The 17,849-nt window shown below is 40.3% G+C and overlaps 1 protein-coding gene across 1 annotated transcript; it reads left to right on the top strand.

The window, feature by feature from the left end:
- The first annotated feature begins 7,196 nt into the window (after window positions 1-7,196).
- LOC132156790 (cytochrome P450 1B1) lies at window positions 7,197-10,163 on the top strand. The gene is made up of 2 exons (XM_059565821.1): window positions 7,197-8,371; window positions 9,240-10,163. The coding sequence occupies exons 1-2, from the start codon at window positions 7,359-7,361 to the stop codon at window positions 9,835-9,837; spliced, it is 1,611 nt and encodes a 536-aa protein (XP_059421804.1). The 5' UTR covers window positions 7,197-7,358; the 3' UTR covers window positions 9,838-10,163.
- The last annotated feature ends 7,686 nt before the right edge of the window (window positions 10,164-17,849 follow it).

Here is a 17,849-nt window from a genome sequence, read left to right as displayed (position 1 = left end):
GAAGTTCTGTGCTCTTCGTGCCAAAAATAAAAAACACTTTCATGATGTGTCTTCCAACTCAGAAGCCTTGCGTGACTCTGCAGGCTGGTGTCTCTCATGCATGACTGTCTGTCATCATTAACTGCTAATGAAAACACTGCCGTCATGTCTCTTCGTGGGGGAACAGAACTTCTCTTTGAGCACTGGCTGACCTCTGACCTCTTCCAAGGAGGCTGGGTAAATAAAGGAGGTAAAGAGTGGAAGTCCACTGACACGTAAAAACTTGGTTTGTTCATGCCAGATCTCAATTGGATTAGCATTCAGCAACATAACACAGCTTGATATGGATGGCAAAACAGGTGTAAGGAACTGTTTGTTAAGCAACAGCAGTAAAGGGACTTTTTGTCCAAGAATGAAGATCTAGTCATTATTTACTCACTCTAATGATGTTCCACAGCAGCTTTGAATTTCTTTCTTCCACTGAACACAAAATGTGTCACAATTTTCTCTGCAACGGGACTGGAACACTGAATAAAATAAAATAAAATAAATAAAATAAAATAAAATAAAAAAGTTAGTATAAATATGAATAAAGACACATGCCATGAATTTAATAAACACGGATAATTTGTTCAGGAAACACTGAACAGTCACAGGATCCAACTTCTTATATTCTGTTTGGAGAAAATATAAATGTAGACAACATATAAACACAAAAAAAAGAGTTTTGGATAAAATAAAACAAAATAAAATACAGAAATATTGAAATGTAATTACATAACTAAAATAAACCCTGATCATAACAAAACAACAAAAACAGCAACAACTGAAAAATAAACTGGGAAATAATTACTAAATCCAAACACATTTTAAATTTTCATGTCACAGTGCTAAAAAAACATAAAACATAAAAAAAAAAGATATATATATTGCTTACAAGTAATTTGCAAGATAAAAACAAATATTCAGTATTGGTGGAGACAAGCTAATATTTTAGTAATCATGAAATTGAAAACCCTATAAAGATCAACCAGTCGAAATACTATAAATATGGTGGTTACAGCCCAGTATATTACTGCCCTGTTTTTTATAATCTCAACATCACAAAGTCACCAGATTCATATGATAATTATATTTTTTGTATACATCCATCATACCCACTAAAGCCCTGTTTAACCTGATAATGGCAATGCAATACTCTTGTTCTCTAAAAACCAGACAATGAGATTTATTTTAGAAATAATGTAAAGTCACAGCTTGCCTAGCTTTTACACTCAATTACTGTAGTTTATTTTAATGATTTTTGAGATTTGCGCTACCTACTGTATGTGTTCCCAAGTTCTGCTTTAAAACAGCATTAGGCAATCACACAGTGAAAAAAGTCATTGTGGGCTGAACGTAAAGCGCAGTCATGCGGTTGATCACGTACCACCATGTGGCTTCCTGCACATTCTCCCCAAAAAGCCCATGTTTAGACATCGGCCACAAATGTTCCCTCCAGAGAAAGAGAAAGAGAAAGGAGAGAAAAGAAACAAAAAGAATGTAAATCCGACATAGGTGACCGTTCAAAATTCTGGGGGAAAAATGCCCTCTTAGTGTCAGGAAGAGGAGACGCCTTCACGGACTAGTGACTACGCTTTGGCAAGGGCCTCTGCAACAGTTGGCTAGACAAAAAAAGCCGCGCAGCCTGATGGAGGCTGCACCTCAATTGGTTGTTAATTTGCAGGGTCGTTAGGATACTTTGAAAGACTCATTAGCATTGTTTGTCTTTTCAAACGTTTTAGTATGTTTTTGAGCTTTTGTAGGGGGGTGAAAAGAGGGGTTTTATCATTTTCCTGGGAAACTGAAGGTTGAGGAGAGTGTGGCGTCATGAGGGTCATTGTGTTGTAATGAGGGAAACCGGCCTGTACAGAGCGGCAGGGTGATACTCTGGATTAAACTCTCTGACGCTGCCTGGGATAAATACAAATATCCTGCTTGCATGCATTTGCATTTGTGTCTGTTTGAGTTTGAGAGTAACACTGACAAACAAAGAAAGGAAATCAGACAGCAGAATAGAGAGTAAATTCAGCAAATATTACTATAAAAAGTTGTATGTATTTTTTGTCACGCACTCTGGTATGCTGATAACATAATTTGAAATGACATTACATTAAGTATCATTATTAAGTGTTTCAGGCTCTGTATTTATCTTTGCAAAAAAAAAAAAAAAAAAAAAAAAAGAGAAAAAAGAAATTTTGGAGACCATTGGAGAAAAAGATTTCACCAATGGTCATTTTCTCCTGGTGCAAAACTGCTGTTAATAAGGGGGTGGAAGTACAATATTCTTTGCTTAATGAACTTATCTTACCTACTATTCAACAACACAACTACAATATCATATTTCACAGTGGGTACAGTTACACAGACGGCAACAGAGAAAAACTTGCAGCTGAAATGACAAGATTTATTTTGTTCTTAATGATATCTTTCAGCCTTAATATTTTGTTTTATTGCCACTTCCCAATTTACATTTACACTAAGTGATTTAAAAATAACAATTTGAAATTCATATGCAACCTTTCACTGCAACCCAAAATGAAAATCCTGTCATTATTACTAACCTTCAAATTGTTCCAAACCTGTATTAATTTCTTTCTAGTAGAATACAAAAGAAGATACAGTATACTGAAGAATGCAAGTAACCAAACAGCTGCTGGTAGTCGCTGACTTCCATATAGTATAGAATAAATGATGACAAAAAATAAAAGAAAAAAGAAAAAATATATTTTTGGGGGTGTATTATCCCTTTAAACTGATATGCAGACAACTGATATGCAGACAAAATTATTTGAAATTACTATTTGTGCATTAAATTGAAGTACACAAAATAGAAGCATTTTCTCTTCTTTTTTCACACAGCACTTGAATATTTCAAAGTTTTAGCATTCTCACGCTCTTCCTGTTTATTTTACTTGAAAGTAACACAGGTAAACCAGTCTGCCTGATCCACTTAACCAGCCAAGCCACCAGAAACACTGAAAACAGGCAAAGCTTTAAGCAGGCAGCTCCAACAGTGTCTAATGTCACCTCTCGTGATAAAGTGCCTGTGCGTGACTGCAGCGCTCAACTCAACGCCCAATGGCCATTTCTCCTGTAGTCTGTTTCCTCCAGAACTTGACTGTTCTGACGGAGTGCAGAAAATAAGCCAAACTCAAGCACACACCTTTTTTCCAATGTTCTGTACACACAGCTATGACAAAACTACTGCAATCCTCGCAGTTACTGATTGCAAAGAATTGCACATTTTCCTGAGCTGTCATTTCATGATATCAGTTTATATAATCACTGGCTTGCCCTAGTCATACTGAACAGCAGATTTTATTATAGGGTACTGTTTTTGTTCAATCAGAAATCTGCAGGATTTAGAACTGTGAATGTGTCTAAGAAGAAAGATGTCAGGTTTTTCCTGTTCCTACTGGTTAGAAGATGAAGTCATCATTACTTCACTCAAAAACTCAAACATGTGCAACCAGAATGACTTCAATGACAAGGCACTGTCATGCAAAACACCTCTGATGAAAGTCACGTCACAGTTTTTAAAAATACTTTTATCATGTCTGAAACATCAAATGTCTAAACATGATTGAGAGCCGAGGGCCTTATGTAAATGTATTAAAATATAAATGTAAATATAATGTATTGAATAAATAAATGAACAATGATTAATAAATTAAGTAATTATATATATATATATATATATATATATATATATATATATATAGTAATACATTTTTTTTAGTTATGTTTACATTAAATTTCAAGTTCAAATTTGCTTTTATACAGCCTATACATATATATAAAAATTTTAGCAATTTATAACCTTTTTCCACCTTTTTCTACGCCCCATGAAGCTTTTTATGGGATTAACTTCCGTGTGCACTGTAAACAATCAGCAAAAGGTTCGCTCTATGAACGCAAGCATTTTCAAAAACTGGTTACAATGAGGTGACATTTTTTACTCACTCTTCAACCGTATATCATTAAAAGGACATTTAAAAGTGTAACAATAACAAATTACTTTCCACATATCATGCAAAACTCCTAAAGATCATCCTTCTATCCACAGCAATATACAGACATGTTAAATATCATTACAGTAATGTATGTCTATATTTTCTAACGATTCCGTTTTACAGCATGCAATTGAAAACAAACCTGGAATGAGACATGAGGATTTGAGAAGAAAAATAAAAGTTTCTTATATATTGTAAATTAAATTCGGGAGAGCACAAATGCACAGTAGCCTATATGTTGTATTTTTTCATTTACTTACAGCGGAATACAAAATAATTGTACAAATAATCAGGAGTAAAAGGCTAAAAGAACTGTTCTATAGATACTGTTGTCATATCATGTCACATTAATATACCAAACGTAATGTTACTGTCCTGACTTCTGAAAATAGAAAATGAATGAAAATAGCCCATTCAGTCAAAATGTCTTATGATTTAAAATGATTTGCTGTAGTCTTTTTGAGTAGAACTTCCCCAAACCGGAAGTACCTCCCATAATTTTAAAACGCAGTAGGCTCGTTATGATAAGGGTGGATAAGGTGTTATGACATTTTTCAACCCCCTGCCAAATTATTACTATTCGGTGGGGGGGGGGGGGGGGTTCAGGGGGTAATCTGGCAGTGGTCAGAATTGGGCACAACAATTCGGGGGATGCATGAGGTGTATCCTTCGCTGCTAATCCACAATTCTTCCTCCTCGTTTTTCTCTCTAACAGACGTCTGATGTACATACACTGCAGCTCTTCAAACATAACATTTTTTTTTGGGATGCGACCTCCAGAGGATTGGCAAATGAGGCAAAAACTGTAACCTCATAAATTTAGTATGGCGTCTAACCGTCTAACACGCATATGTAAGTAAATAAATAAATAAGGTATGATCTATAATAGTCATGTTAACCATCGAAATTATTCAAATTAAATGAGACAATGATTCTTGTTTTGGTGTGTAGAGGTGTGGCGTGTGTCCGCTGGGTCCTAAAGCTTGAGCTACTGATTCGATTTTTTGATAGAGGCCTCTTTTTTCTTTTCTTTTTTTTCTACTGTTCTAAAACTACAAATCAATGAAACTACACTGTTCCTAACCTGTAAAAAAATAAAAAATAAATAACAAACAAGAAAAAAACGCTCATTCAACTCACTGCCACATTAACCGAGAGATAACCTATGTAGCCTATAGGCTACGTAATATTTTAATGATACAATAATAATTAAACATTTTAAAACTACAATATTTGCGTATAAATCAAACTTATCTTTTTTCAATTGTATATTTAGGCCTATCAGTTTCCCTAATTTTAGAGCAGAGGCTAGTGAATGAAAAATAATTAATAGTCAACCATAGCGTGTAGGCCTACTCATTATAAACCGTTTAAAAAGCATCTCTTCATGCAACTTATGAAGTTCGCTGAGACAAATAGCTTTGATGACTCTTATCTTAGAGTGTGTAAAATAATGATAAGTAATAAAAAAAACTGAATTTGTCTAAACGGTGTGCACATTTAGCCGATTGTTGATGTAGCTACATGCACAGGGTCTTTAAAAAATTGTTATTTTATTATTTATGATATAATATTTAATTTGAACTTGTTTTAAGTCTCGGTTGCTGTAAAGAGTCAGTCTTCCTCTGACGATCAAACACTAAGTAATTTGACGTGCCGTGATCTGCGCAGAAGTGCTCGCGCGCTGTCCGTGGTACTGAACACACGAGAAGCTGCTGCTTTCAGTTGGCGCTCTTGCTTCTTTATAAGAATTTCGTTTTTTATTCATATCAATGTTTTTATGACCATTTTACATTTTGTTAGTCAAATCAACTAAAATAGTTTATATTTATTTTAATATAGGCCTACGTGTTAAACAAAGCTCCAAACAGCCTGATGTCATTTAAACTGAGTTAAAAAAAGTGTATAAATTATGAAGCGAATTTTAAAAGACTCACTCGAAACACATAACTGAGCTATTTACCTGTTTGAGCACCATTTGAAATTGTGCATCATCTTAGTGAAAACAGTGGATCGTGACCATCATGATGTTTTCATATCAAACATTGTGACATTTAGTCCTTCTGTAGGAAAAATACAAATGTACCTATATATTGTTGTTGTTGTTATTGTTGGACAACGACGTGATTTTTAAATTATAACTGCATTTATTAATTAATTATATTTACGATAAGAAGATAAAAGTATAGCTATACTTACATTTGTAATATTTCGGCATCCCAAGTATAGAATATGACAGCATATACAAAATACAAACCACAAAAATTGCAGAACTAAAAACTAATACATTTTGCTTTTATTAATTAATGCAAGTGTCACAAATTATAATTTAGGGCTGGTTGGGAATGGGGTCCTCCTAGTGGCAACAGGTGGAAACATAGAAAGAGGAAAATACTATCAGAAAATCTCCATCATTGCACAATTTTCCATCACGTTAACTTATCTATTTTATTTTCCACAATGGTGAAACTTAAAGGAAATATGGGCTATTATTTTCCTGTCAAACTTTAGTTCCTCATGAAAGGTAAGGTTTGATCCATTGTCTCAGCATCACTGTACACATGATCTGTTCTCACGCACATCTCCGAAGTTACAAATACAAAACATAACCGTTTCGAGTCAAGCAAAAATACTTTCTCCGTCCTTTCAATATGACACATCCTTTACTGTATAACTCTTTTATCTTGTTCTTTTTCTATTTGCTGCATGAACCCGTTTATTAAAATGAGGGACGAGTTCATTTATATATTAAAGGATATAAGTAGCCTAGCCTACATATATGATATCAACCAGCTATCTGCAACCGTATGAAACAATCTGTTTATATGGAGAAATTTTTAATAAAGTGAGTGAAATACTAATACCCTTTCACTGGACAACTTTAAACTATTAAACACACTTTGAAGAATATTTTACAGTAACAAATAAACGTTTTGCATTGTTAATACAGGCCTATAAAAAAAAATTTCCACAGACAGATGACATAGATATGACATGCGATCACATAGAGGCTATCCTATACAACAGTAGAAGTCACGCATTCAGAGAGAAAGAGAGAAAGAGAGAGAGAGAGAGAGAGAGAGAGAGAGAGAGAGAGAGAGAGAGAGAGAGAGAGAGAGAGAGAGAGAGAGAGAGAGAGGAGTGTGTAAAGGAGGAGACTCTCAGTAGTGTTATTTAGTCGTGGATACATTCTTGGATGAATGCATCTTGGACCGACCATCACAACACTTATGCTCTCTGATTTCATATGAATCAGTCAGACTCTCGAACGCTCAACAGGTTAATTTGCTTTTGATTATTAAGAGTGGATCTGCATTGATTGTGATGCTTGCAAATACATCGATGATGGATTTCCTGGCGGTTCTGGGCGATTTCATTCAGCTGTCAGCGCGCAGTGTTTTACTGTCGCTGCTGGTGTGTTTAACGCTCACGCTCTGGCGTCTTTCCGGTCGGCGGCAGATACCGGGTCCGTTCTCCTGGCCGGTCATCGGTAACGCCGCTCAGCTCGGTACCTCACCTCACTTTTACTTCACCCGGATGGCTGAGAAATACGGCGACGTGTTTCAGATCAAGCTGGGCAGCCGAGACGTGGTGGTTCTGAACGGAGACGCAATTAAAGAGGCGCTAATTAAAAAAGCTGTCGATTTCGCCGGCAGACCCGATTTCTCCTCGTTCCGGTTCGTGTCCAATGGGAAAAGCATGGCGTTCGGTAACTACAGCCAGTGGTGGAAACTGCATCGGAAGATCGCACACAGCACCGTGAGAAACTTCTCCACAGCCAACATCCACACCAAGCAGACGTTTGAGAAGCACATCGTGTGCGAGATAGGAGAGCTCATCCGCTTGTTTCTGAATAAAACCCGCGAGCAGCAGTACTTCGAGCCTCACCGGTATTTGGTGGTGTCGGTGGCGAACACAATGAGCGCCGTTTGCTTCGGGAACCGGTATTCGTTTGATGATGAGGAATTCCAGCAGGTGGTTGGCAGAAATGATCAATTCACTAAGACAGTCGGAGCTGGAAGCATCGTGGATGTGATGCCTTGGCTGCAGTACTTCCCAAACCCAATCAAAACGCTCTTTGACCAGTTTAAAATGCTCAACAAGGAGTTTTACGAGTTCATTGATTCCAAAGTGGCGGAGCACCGCGAGACTCTTTTACTGAGCCTCGTCCGTGACATGACTGACGCGTTCATCGTTGCTCTGGATAAAGGGCTGTCAGGGGGCCCGGGGGTCTTTCTGGATAAAGAATACGTGCCACCGACAATCGCAGACATTTTTGGGGCCAGTCAAGACACTCTGTCTACAGCTCTGCAGTGGATCATTCTATTAATGGTCAGGTAATGCGTAAATTTACTTTACTCACCCTCGATTATTTCATTTTAATAGCCTACACTAGTCAACATCTGAAGTGGATCAAAACCTTTCATCAAAATTGTCCTAAAACTAAAATGCGTTCTTGTCTTAAACTTGATGACCTTTTTTGATCCACTTGAAATGTTGACTGTACATAAAATTACAAATTAATATGGATGTTTACGCTGCACATTGGTCCATGATTTATAGTGGGGGGTGAGCATAACAAATTTACAGTCTAACTGTAAAACAGACCAATAAAAATGATGACTCATCTTGCACTGAGGGGCATATCCTTAATTGTATGCTCTTTAGAATAATTACGCTTGTGTGTGTGTGTGTTTGAACACCATACATCAGCACTTTCATCGCATGAAAAAGAGCCAATGCAATACATCATCTTTTATGTTGCTCAGAAGAAAGTAAATATATGGGTTTGGAACGACATGAAGATAAGCGAATGATGCCAGCATTGTAATTTCTTTAAACTTTTAGTGTGCAATGCGGCAACTCCGAGATTGTCCACAAGAGATGGACGGATCTCAATAACACCAAAGAGCTCTCATGTCTTATGTAACTCTTCCGTGGCGTGCAGGTATTGGCAGCAACTAATGAGGGCAGGTTACAGAAACACAAAATGAAATCTGACCCACTAACACTTTTAAACATGTAGGCCACTCTGTGAAACTCAAACTCAATGACTGCTTCATGTAGGATACTAGCACAGATGAGATAAGAGGCCAGGTTTATTTATAAATAGAAGTTATGTGGAATACAACTTCATTGAAATCAGCAACCTAAACCATAAACCCAGAAAGTTGAAAATGTTGGTCTCCACTTACATACTTGCAGGTATCCAGAAGTCCAGAAACGTCTTCAGGAGGACGTCGACAAAGTGGCGGATCGCAGTCGTCTTCCAACAATTGCAGACCAGCCTCATCTTCCATACGTCATGGCTTTCATCTACGAAGTCATGCGATTCACCTCGTTCGTCCCTGTAACGATTCCCCACAGCACGACCACGGACACCTCCATCAATGGGTATCCCATCCCTAAAGATACCATCATTTTTGTCAACCAGTGGTCTCTGAACCACGACCCGACCAAATGGGACCAACCAGAGGTATTCAACCCACAGCGCTTCCTGGATGAGGATGGAGCTCTCAACAAAGACTTAACCACCAACGTGCTGATCTTCTCCGTGGGGAAGCGAAGATGTATTGGAGAAGACGTGTCCAAGATACAGCTTTTCCTCTTCACCTCCTTGCTGGTCCATCAGTGTAGGTTTACCGCAGAAACTACTCCCAGCATGGACTATCTGTATGGGCTCACGCTTAAACCCAGAGCCTTCAAAGTGTCTGTCACACTCCGTGACAGCACAGAACTGCATGAGAGTTTGGTAGGAACGTCTCAGACTCCTACAAAAAAGAGACAGAGACCTCAAGTCTGAAGGGAAATCAAAGCATGCAACTTAAATACTTTGCCAAATGAAGCTGGCTAAGAAAACAAACACTGAAGAATCTCTCATATCTGCATTATAGCAATATATTTATAGATGTAAAACTCAGGCATAAACTTTTTTTGGCTCAGAATGAGCTAAGACAATAAAAACACACCCATTCATTACTGTAACTATATGATGCACTGATTTATAGTATATTATGCAAGAGTAGCAAAGCAGAAGCTACACAACAGGACACTGCATGGTTCATTCAGGCAAATACTAGTTGTTTTCTAAGGCATATACATGCATAGCATTATTCAGTCAAGAAACTTCTAGTTTAAATATAGCTTGCAGATATATATTTAAACTCAGTTATAGAAGATTTGCCCTCATCATGCCTAAATCTTTTAATGCCAACATTTTTATTAAGTGGTTTAAAGTCAATGTGAAACACTGTCAACAGCCCATTTTACTTCCATGACATATTTCCGAATGAAACTAAATATTCGATGAGAAAAAACTGGTGCAGTAACTGATTTTATCTATTTGAAAATGACTGGATCATGAAATATCATTAAGTCATTACAAGGATTTATAATGATAAGGATAACAGACAAAATAATTAACTTGGGACTAATATGCAACACTTAATCAATTGATTACATTTCATGTTGACTTTAACACATTTGGTTATTATTTTAAATGACTGCAATGAGCTTAAAGTACTTTTTTTCAGTTGTTGCTTAGGGTACCGTAGCTCAAACTAGCCCTATGCTGCATTTTTATCCTCCCTACATAAAGTTCATAAAATGAGACATGTGTACAGTATAATCTTCCAGCACTTTATTGTTCTTGATAATAATTCCCGATTCTTACTACAGCATTATTGAAGTCTGTGCCTTATTATTAGAGACTTCTTAGCATGAATCTATAATTAAAATAAACGTAGGCGAGTTTAACACAGTTCAATTCCATTGTGTGCCTGCAACATCCTTCCCAATCAAATATTGTCTGGAGATCCTCACAGTGGGTCACAGGAAGTCTCCAGTGAAACTATTCTGAACATCTATGTTTATTATAAGCTGAATGTGATATTTCATATCTGGCACATGATGTTGTGTAGGCGAAAGGAAATACATTTTGTCTCCCTCGGGTCCCTTCTAGTTAGGGGAATCCTGAAGGGGAAATTCAGGGTTTGTTAACTAACATGTATAAAATGTTACGATTACTAATTTTTGCTCATTTCTAATTGCTGCAATATATTTTTGAACTGTAATAGCACTTGTTAATAGACTGCTGGTCTGTATAAGATCTACTATATTTTATATGCAAAAGATTGATGTGTAAGTTTGATATGTAGTTCCTATTATGTGATACCAACATTTAATATTATGTTTTTCTACTTCATATAAGCTCTGACATTTGGCTGCTTTGGCATTCTAAACTGCAATTTTGTAATTAAATGTAATGGTTTATATCTCATATATATATATATACACATATATAGATAATATATATAAACACTAAGGTCAATATATATTATCAAGCTTTTATGATAATAAATGCAGTATAACATTGTCATTTGTAATCAAATTAGTTTTGGCAGTGTTTTCTTCCTCCTGCAACACCTAGACACAATATGATTATGTAAAACAAAACTTCTTATTCAAACAAGTTGCCCTTAAAATAGTGGCAAGTAAAAATAACCATTCTAACTTTATTGCCCACATCATATCTGCACGCAGTCACTCAATTGGGCATTTAAAATAGAAGGAAAGTGTGTAGGATATACCCGTCCCTGCGAAGTGCTTTATCTTGCTTTCCCAGCACATCCTGTTCTGATCAAGCCTGAGGATTGTAGCCAGCTGAGCTTTGAGTGCGTGACAAGTCCAGATAAAGCCAACTGATTACTGATACACCAGCAGCCGCCTGCTCCCCTTCCAGGCCCTGCTGAAGAAAAGAAAAACACGCTTCACTATTGTTGGATTAACAGTACACTTTGTGTAAAAAAGCTATAAAGCTGTCACTGGGATGGCACCCTAAGATAGGTTATTTAGATCTAAATAGTACTAATTAATTCCATTTGAAAGCATGCCACCCCAGTGACAGGTTTGTGTACCTTTTTCTAAAGTTGTAGGAGATGAGGGAATCAATGGATCCTTAAAAAACTGATTAAAAAATAATCAGAAGTAATAAAAACAAAAATAAAAACTAAGATGCAATGAAATATGAAATGCTTAAATCACTTGGCTTTCTTAATGTAACACTAAGTTTTCTTTTTAAATTAAAAAAAGTTTCAATTTCAAAGTCTCAATTTTCAGTATTTTTCATGTTTGGGGTAAAACAAAAAATCGTCTTAAATTAAATTCTAAATGCGGTTCCAATTCATCAAATAATTCGTTAAAAAAGGATCAGTTTCCATAAAAATAATTGCATAAATTGCTAAGGCAATATTTACTTGAATTGCTTGATCTGCTGTCAGTTCTATAAGTCTTCATTAAGATCAAATCTAGAATACACCTCCAGGAATCCAGGTCATGTCCTGTGGGCATTATTTCTGTGCTGTATGAGAGAACAGACTTGCATACATTAGGTAATGAGACACTATTGTCACGATCGGTGTTACAGAAAACACGGAGAGGGAACCAATTGCAGGTAAGTTATTTATTTATTAAAGGGTAATCCGAAGGGGAAAACAGTCCAGGCAGGGTCAAAACCAGAATATCCAAATCAAACATAAACAAGACACGAAGACAAGGCAAAACAAGGCAAGAAGTGACGGACATGAATTAACTTTCAAACATTAAACAAGGACTCTGTAAAACCAGACTCACTGAGGGGAACAGACAGAAACATAACAGAAACTAAGAAACACAAAACAGAAGTCCATGAAGGACATCATGTGGCGCCCACCAGGGCGGAGCAGAAGACCACCACAGCCGTGTGATCAGGGCGGAAGCCCCCCAGGGCGGAGCAGAAGACCACCACAACCGTGTGGTCAGGACGGAAGCCCCCCAGGGCGGAGCAGAAGACCACCACAGCCGTGTGATCAGGGCGGAAGCCCCCCAGGGCGGAGCAGAAGACCACCACAACCGTGTGGTCAGGACGGAAGCCCCCCAGGGCGGAGCAGAAGACCACCACAACCGTGAGGTCAGGACGGAAGCCCCCTAGGGCGGAGCAAAAGACCACCACGTCCTAGTGGTCAAAGCCAGAGTCCTCCAGGGCGGAGCGGAAGACCACCACAACCGTGTGGTCAGGGCGGAAGGCCCCCAGGGCGGGGCAGAACAACGCCACAGCCATGTGGTCAGGACCAGAGCCCCCCAAGGCGGAGCAAACCTCCGTGCGGCCGGACCTACGGGTCGACTAAACTCTGGTAAACCCCTGGTGTCCTTACTGGACTCCAGAAGATCGGTGCTGGCCTGACTCTGCTCTCGAAGATCATTGGTGACTGGCCTTTGTTCATGAAGACCATCGGTGACTTGCACTTGTTCATGAAGACCATCGGTGACTTGCACTTGTTCATGAAGACCATCGGTGACTTGCACTTGTTCATGAAGACCATCGGTGACTTGCACTTGTACATGAAGATCATCCGTGACTTGCATTTGTTCATGAAGATCACCGGTGACTTGACTCAGTCCTTGAAAATCACCGGTGACTTGACTCAGTCCTTGAAAATCACCGGTGACTTGACTTGACTCTGAAAGGTCAACGGTGACTGGCCCTGACTCTGGAGGGTCAGCGGTGACTGGCCCTGACTCTGGAGGGTCAGCGGTGACTGGCCCTGACTCTGGAGGGTCAGCGGTGACTGGCCCTGACTCTGGAGGGTCAGCGGTGACCGGCCCTGACTCTGGAGGGTCAGCGGTGACCGGCCCTGACTCTGGAGGGTCAGCGGTGACCGGCCCTGACTCTGGAGGGTCAGCGGTGACCGGCCCTGACTCTGGAGGGTCACCGGTGACCGGCCCTGACTCTGGAGGGTCATCGGTGACCGGCCCTGACTCTGGAGGGTCATCGGTGACCGGCCCTGACTCTGGAGGGTCATCGGTGACCGGCCCTGACTCTGGAGGGTCATCGGTGACCGGCCCTGACTCGACTCTGGAGGGTCATCGGTGACCGGCCCTGACTCGACTCTGGAGGGTCATCGGTGACCGGCCCTGACTCGACTCTGGAGGGTCATCGGTGACCGGCCCTGACTCGACTCTGGAGGGTCATCGGTGACCGGCCCTGACTCGACTCTGGAGGGTCATCGGTGACCGGCCCTGACTCGACTCTGGAGGGTCCACTGGAACCTGACTCGACTCTGGAGGGTCCACTGGAACCTGACTCGACTCTGGAGGGTCCACTGGAACCTGACTCGACTCTGGAGGGTCCACTGGAACCTGACCCGACTCTGGAGGGTCCACTGGAACCTGACCCGACTCTGGAGGGTCCACTGGAACCTGACTCGACTCTGGAGGGTCCACTGGAACCTGACTCGACTCTGGAGGGTCCACTGGAACCTGACTCGACTCTGGAGGGTCCACTGGAACCTGACTCGACTCTGGAGGGTCCACTGGAACCTGACTCGACTCTGGAGGGTCCACTGGAACCTGACTCGACTCTGGAGGGTCCACTGGAACCTGACTCGACTCTGGAGGGTCCACTGGAACCTGACTCGACTCTGGAGGGTCCACTGGAACCTGACTCGACTCCTGACTCGACTCTGGAGGGTCCACTGGAACCTGACTCAACTCCTGACTCGACTCTGGAGGGTCCACTGGAACCTGACTCGACTCTGGAGAGTCCCCTGGAACCTGACTCGACTCCAGGGGGTCAGCTGTGACTGTCATCCTGTGCAGCGGCGCTGGGCAAGCAGCCATCTTGGGCCATGACTCTGGACAGGCGGCCATCTTGTGCTGTGGTGCTGGGCTGGCGACCATCTTGTACTGTGGCGCTGGACCGGTGGCCAATTTGGGCAATGGCGCTGGGTTAGCGGCCATCTTGTGCTGTGGCGCTGGGCTGACAGCCATCTTGTGCTGTGGTGCTGGACCGGTGGCCAATTTGAGCATTGGCGCTGGGCTGACAGCCACCTTATGCTGTGGAGCTAGGTTGGCGGCCATCTTGGGCTGTGGCGCTAGGCTGGCGGCCATCTTGGGTTGTGGCGCTGGACTGGCGGCCATCCTGTACTGTGGCGCTGGACCGGTGGCCAATTTGGGAATTGGCGCTGGGTTAGCAGCCATCTTGTGCTGTGGCGCTTGGCTGGTTGCCATCCTGGGCAGTGGTGCTGGGCTGACGACCACCCAGCCGGAAGAGACAGGAGTGGCTGGGGCATCCCACCGAAGCCGATTCTGCAGGTAGCGGACGAATTCCCAGAATTCCAGTGTCTCCAACTGCGCCATCTCCTCCTGAGACACTGGATCATCCAACCCGCCATTGAAATAGTCTTTGAGGGCCACATCGTTGTAGCCCATGCCCTCGGCCAGGGACCAGAACACCTGAGCCAGGGCACCCACTTCATTTCCCTCTTGGCGGAGGGCGGTCAACCTAAGATACTTGGCTCGCCGCTCCGCCATCTTGGCTGGGGAACGGAAAAACGACATACCGCTGGTTCCTAGAATGACGGAGTCCTTCTGTCACGATCGGTGTTACAGAAAACACGGAGAGGGAACCAATTGCAGGTAAGTCATTTATTAAAGGGTAATCCGAAGGGGAAAACAGTCCAGGCAGGGTCAAAACCAGAATATCCAAATCCAACATAAACAAGACACGAAGACAAGGCAAAACAAGGCAAGAAGCGACGGACATGAATTAACTTTCAAACATTAAACAAGGACTCCGTAAAACAGACTCAGACAGACCGGGTATAAATACACAGAAGGATAATGAGGGAACAGGAGACAGGTGGGGAACAATCAATTACTCAACAAGGAGGAAGGTGACCAAATAAGGGAACAGGAAGTGATAAGGTGACCAACACCGTGAGAAAGGAGGACATCTAGTGGAACCCCAGAGAACACAACCCAGACACTGTGACAACTATAAGATGGTTTTCAGTTCTTGAGGATGAACAGTTGTCTTGTTATAAGATACTTCCACACACAGAGGTGTAAAATGTACTGAGAAATTACAATGAAATTAAAGTAAGGATACCATATGAACCTTTACCCTCTTTATCTTTGTTGTGATGACAAATTATGCCTCTTAGACAAACCTCTTTCTACCTTTACAAAAGTCTGGGGTCTGTATGTTTTGCATTCTTTTATTCAGCAAGGTTGCATTCAATCAGTTAAACTGACATGTATAATAATAAATAAATGAAACATATTTCAAATAAATGCTGTTCTTGTGAACTTTGTATTGATCAAATATTGTTGTAGTGGTCATGTAAACATGGCTAAAGATGTCAAAATAGAGGAAGAGAGAAACCGATTCAACGCAATCTCTAAGGCTATGTTTACACAACAATGATGTAGTCAACAATTTAAAAGTTTTTCCCTTGCGTTTTCAAAACAATTCACATTTACACATATCCATGAAAACAATCAAAAATGCTGTATTAAGTATGTCGTCCTGTAGTTGGTGACGTCATCTTGTTACTAAACAGCACCTGTATGGAAGTGACGATTATATGTTGTATATGATGCTCTCCGTTGTTGGTTGTAATATTGGTGAAGTACACTTAGTACACTCTTCAGCAGCAACAACAGTACCATATACTCCGCCATTTTTGTGTATGTTTGTTCGCACTTGCCTTTAAAATCGACACACACTGCTCATGTCTACATACCTAACACGTACTACACACGTGCAAGATGTCACCGTTTTCAAAGATTCCCGTTTTGGGAGTTTGCACTGAAACGATAACGGAGGCATTTTCAAAATTCTGCACTTTGAAACTCATTTTCAAAAATATGCAATTTCAGTCCCCAAAACACTGTTGCTATTTAAACGAAAAAGCAAAATGCATAAAAAATTTCCCATTTATGACTGAAATTGTTGTAGTTTAAATGGCCCCTTAGAAAGACGATCTCTGGATACAAATGGTGAAACGGTTGTTATAACTAGAATATCACACCTCTGGAAAAGGCTTTTAGCCAATCAGAATTAAGGGCCAGAAAAAAAGAACAAAAAAACTTGTATAAATTTCAATAGTCTTTTCACAATATTAATGATTTACTGTATTTCTGATCAAATAAATGGAGACTTTTAGTTAGAATAAAAAAAAATATTTTAAAAACATTAAAAAAATCTTACTGACCCCAAACTTTTATAACTGCAAAAAAAGCAAGAAACGATAAAATGACTAATAACCAAAAAGAATTATTAATAAATGCAGACCACCTCAGGTACCTTTGGTTACACAATGTCAATCCACATAAAACCTGTCGGTACAGAAGAGTCCCTGATCGGAAGCTGTTTGCTGCTGAAGACATGCTGTGGTTCTTATATAAGGAAAGGCAGATGTCCAGACATGTAAATGTTATTTCTGTTTACAACTGATGAGTGTTACGTCTGTATGAGTGCCCTGTAACATCTTATTAGAGGCTTGACACCTGAAAATAAGCCCTTTTTCTTCCACGTCTTCCTTGCATTCCCTATAAGGTCCGCTACTTCCTGGACAAGAGTATACATTCACTTTTAGTAGATGCTCTTATCGAAAGCAACTTACAGTGCATTCAGGCTATCTTTTTTTTTTTACCAGTATGCGTGTTCCCTGGGAATTGAACCCACAACCTTTGCAATGTTAACGCAATGCTCTACCACTGAGCCACAGGAATTATACAGTATACTACAGGCAAAATACTGACTGAAAACTATCTGACCTACATTTATGAAGATAAACGTGAAGTGTATAATTTCTTTGCCACTAAACAGAATTGCATAAATAAAAATAATGACAATTTTGAGGATTTGGTGTAGACTACAGTGCCACTAAAGCTGAAGAAATAAGGACTTCGCTTTAAACAATGAAAGAAACATGAAAAATACAATATATATAACTGTTAGCAATTGTGCTCCACCAGTAGCTTAAAAAATTA

This window comes from Carassius carassius, chromosome 14, assembly GCF_963082965.1.
Source record: "Carassius carassius chromosome 14, fCarCar2.1, whole genome shotgun sequence".
Lineage (NCBI taxonomy): Eukaryota > Metazoa > Chordata > Actinopteri > Cypriniformes > Cyprinidae > Carassius > Carassius carassius.
Note: the sequence above shows the minus strand (reverse complement) of the source record. Positions and strands in the feature narration are given on the sequence as shown.

Bases quoted from the DNA above. Each gene is read 5' to 3' on its own strand.
- LOC132156790 (XM_059565821.1), top strand. From the start codon at position 7,359: ATGCTTGCAAATACATCGATGATGGATTTCCTGGCGGTTCTGGGCGAT. The intron at 8,372-9,239 runs GTAATGCGTAAA...ACATACTTGCAG, and splicing joins ATCATTCTATTAATGGTCAG to GTATCCAGAAGTCCAGAAAC.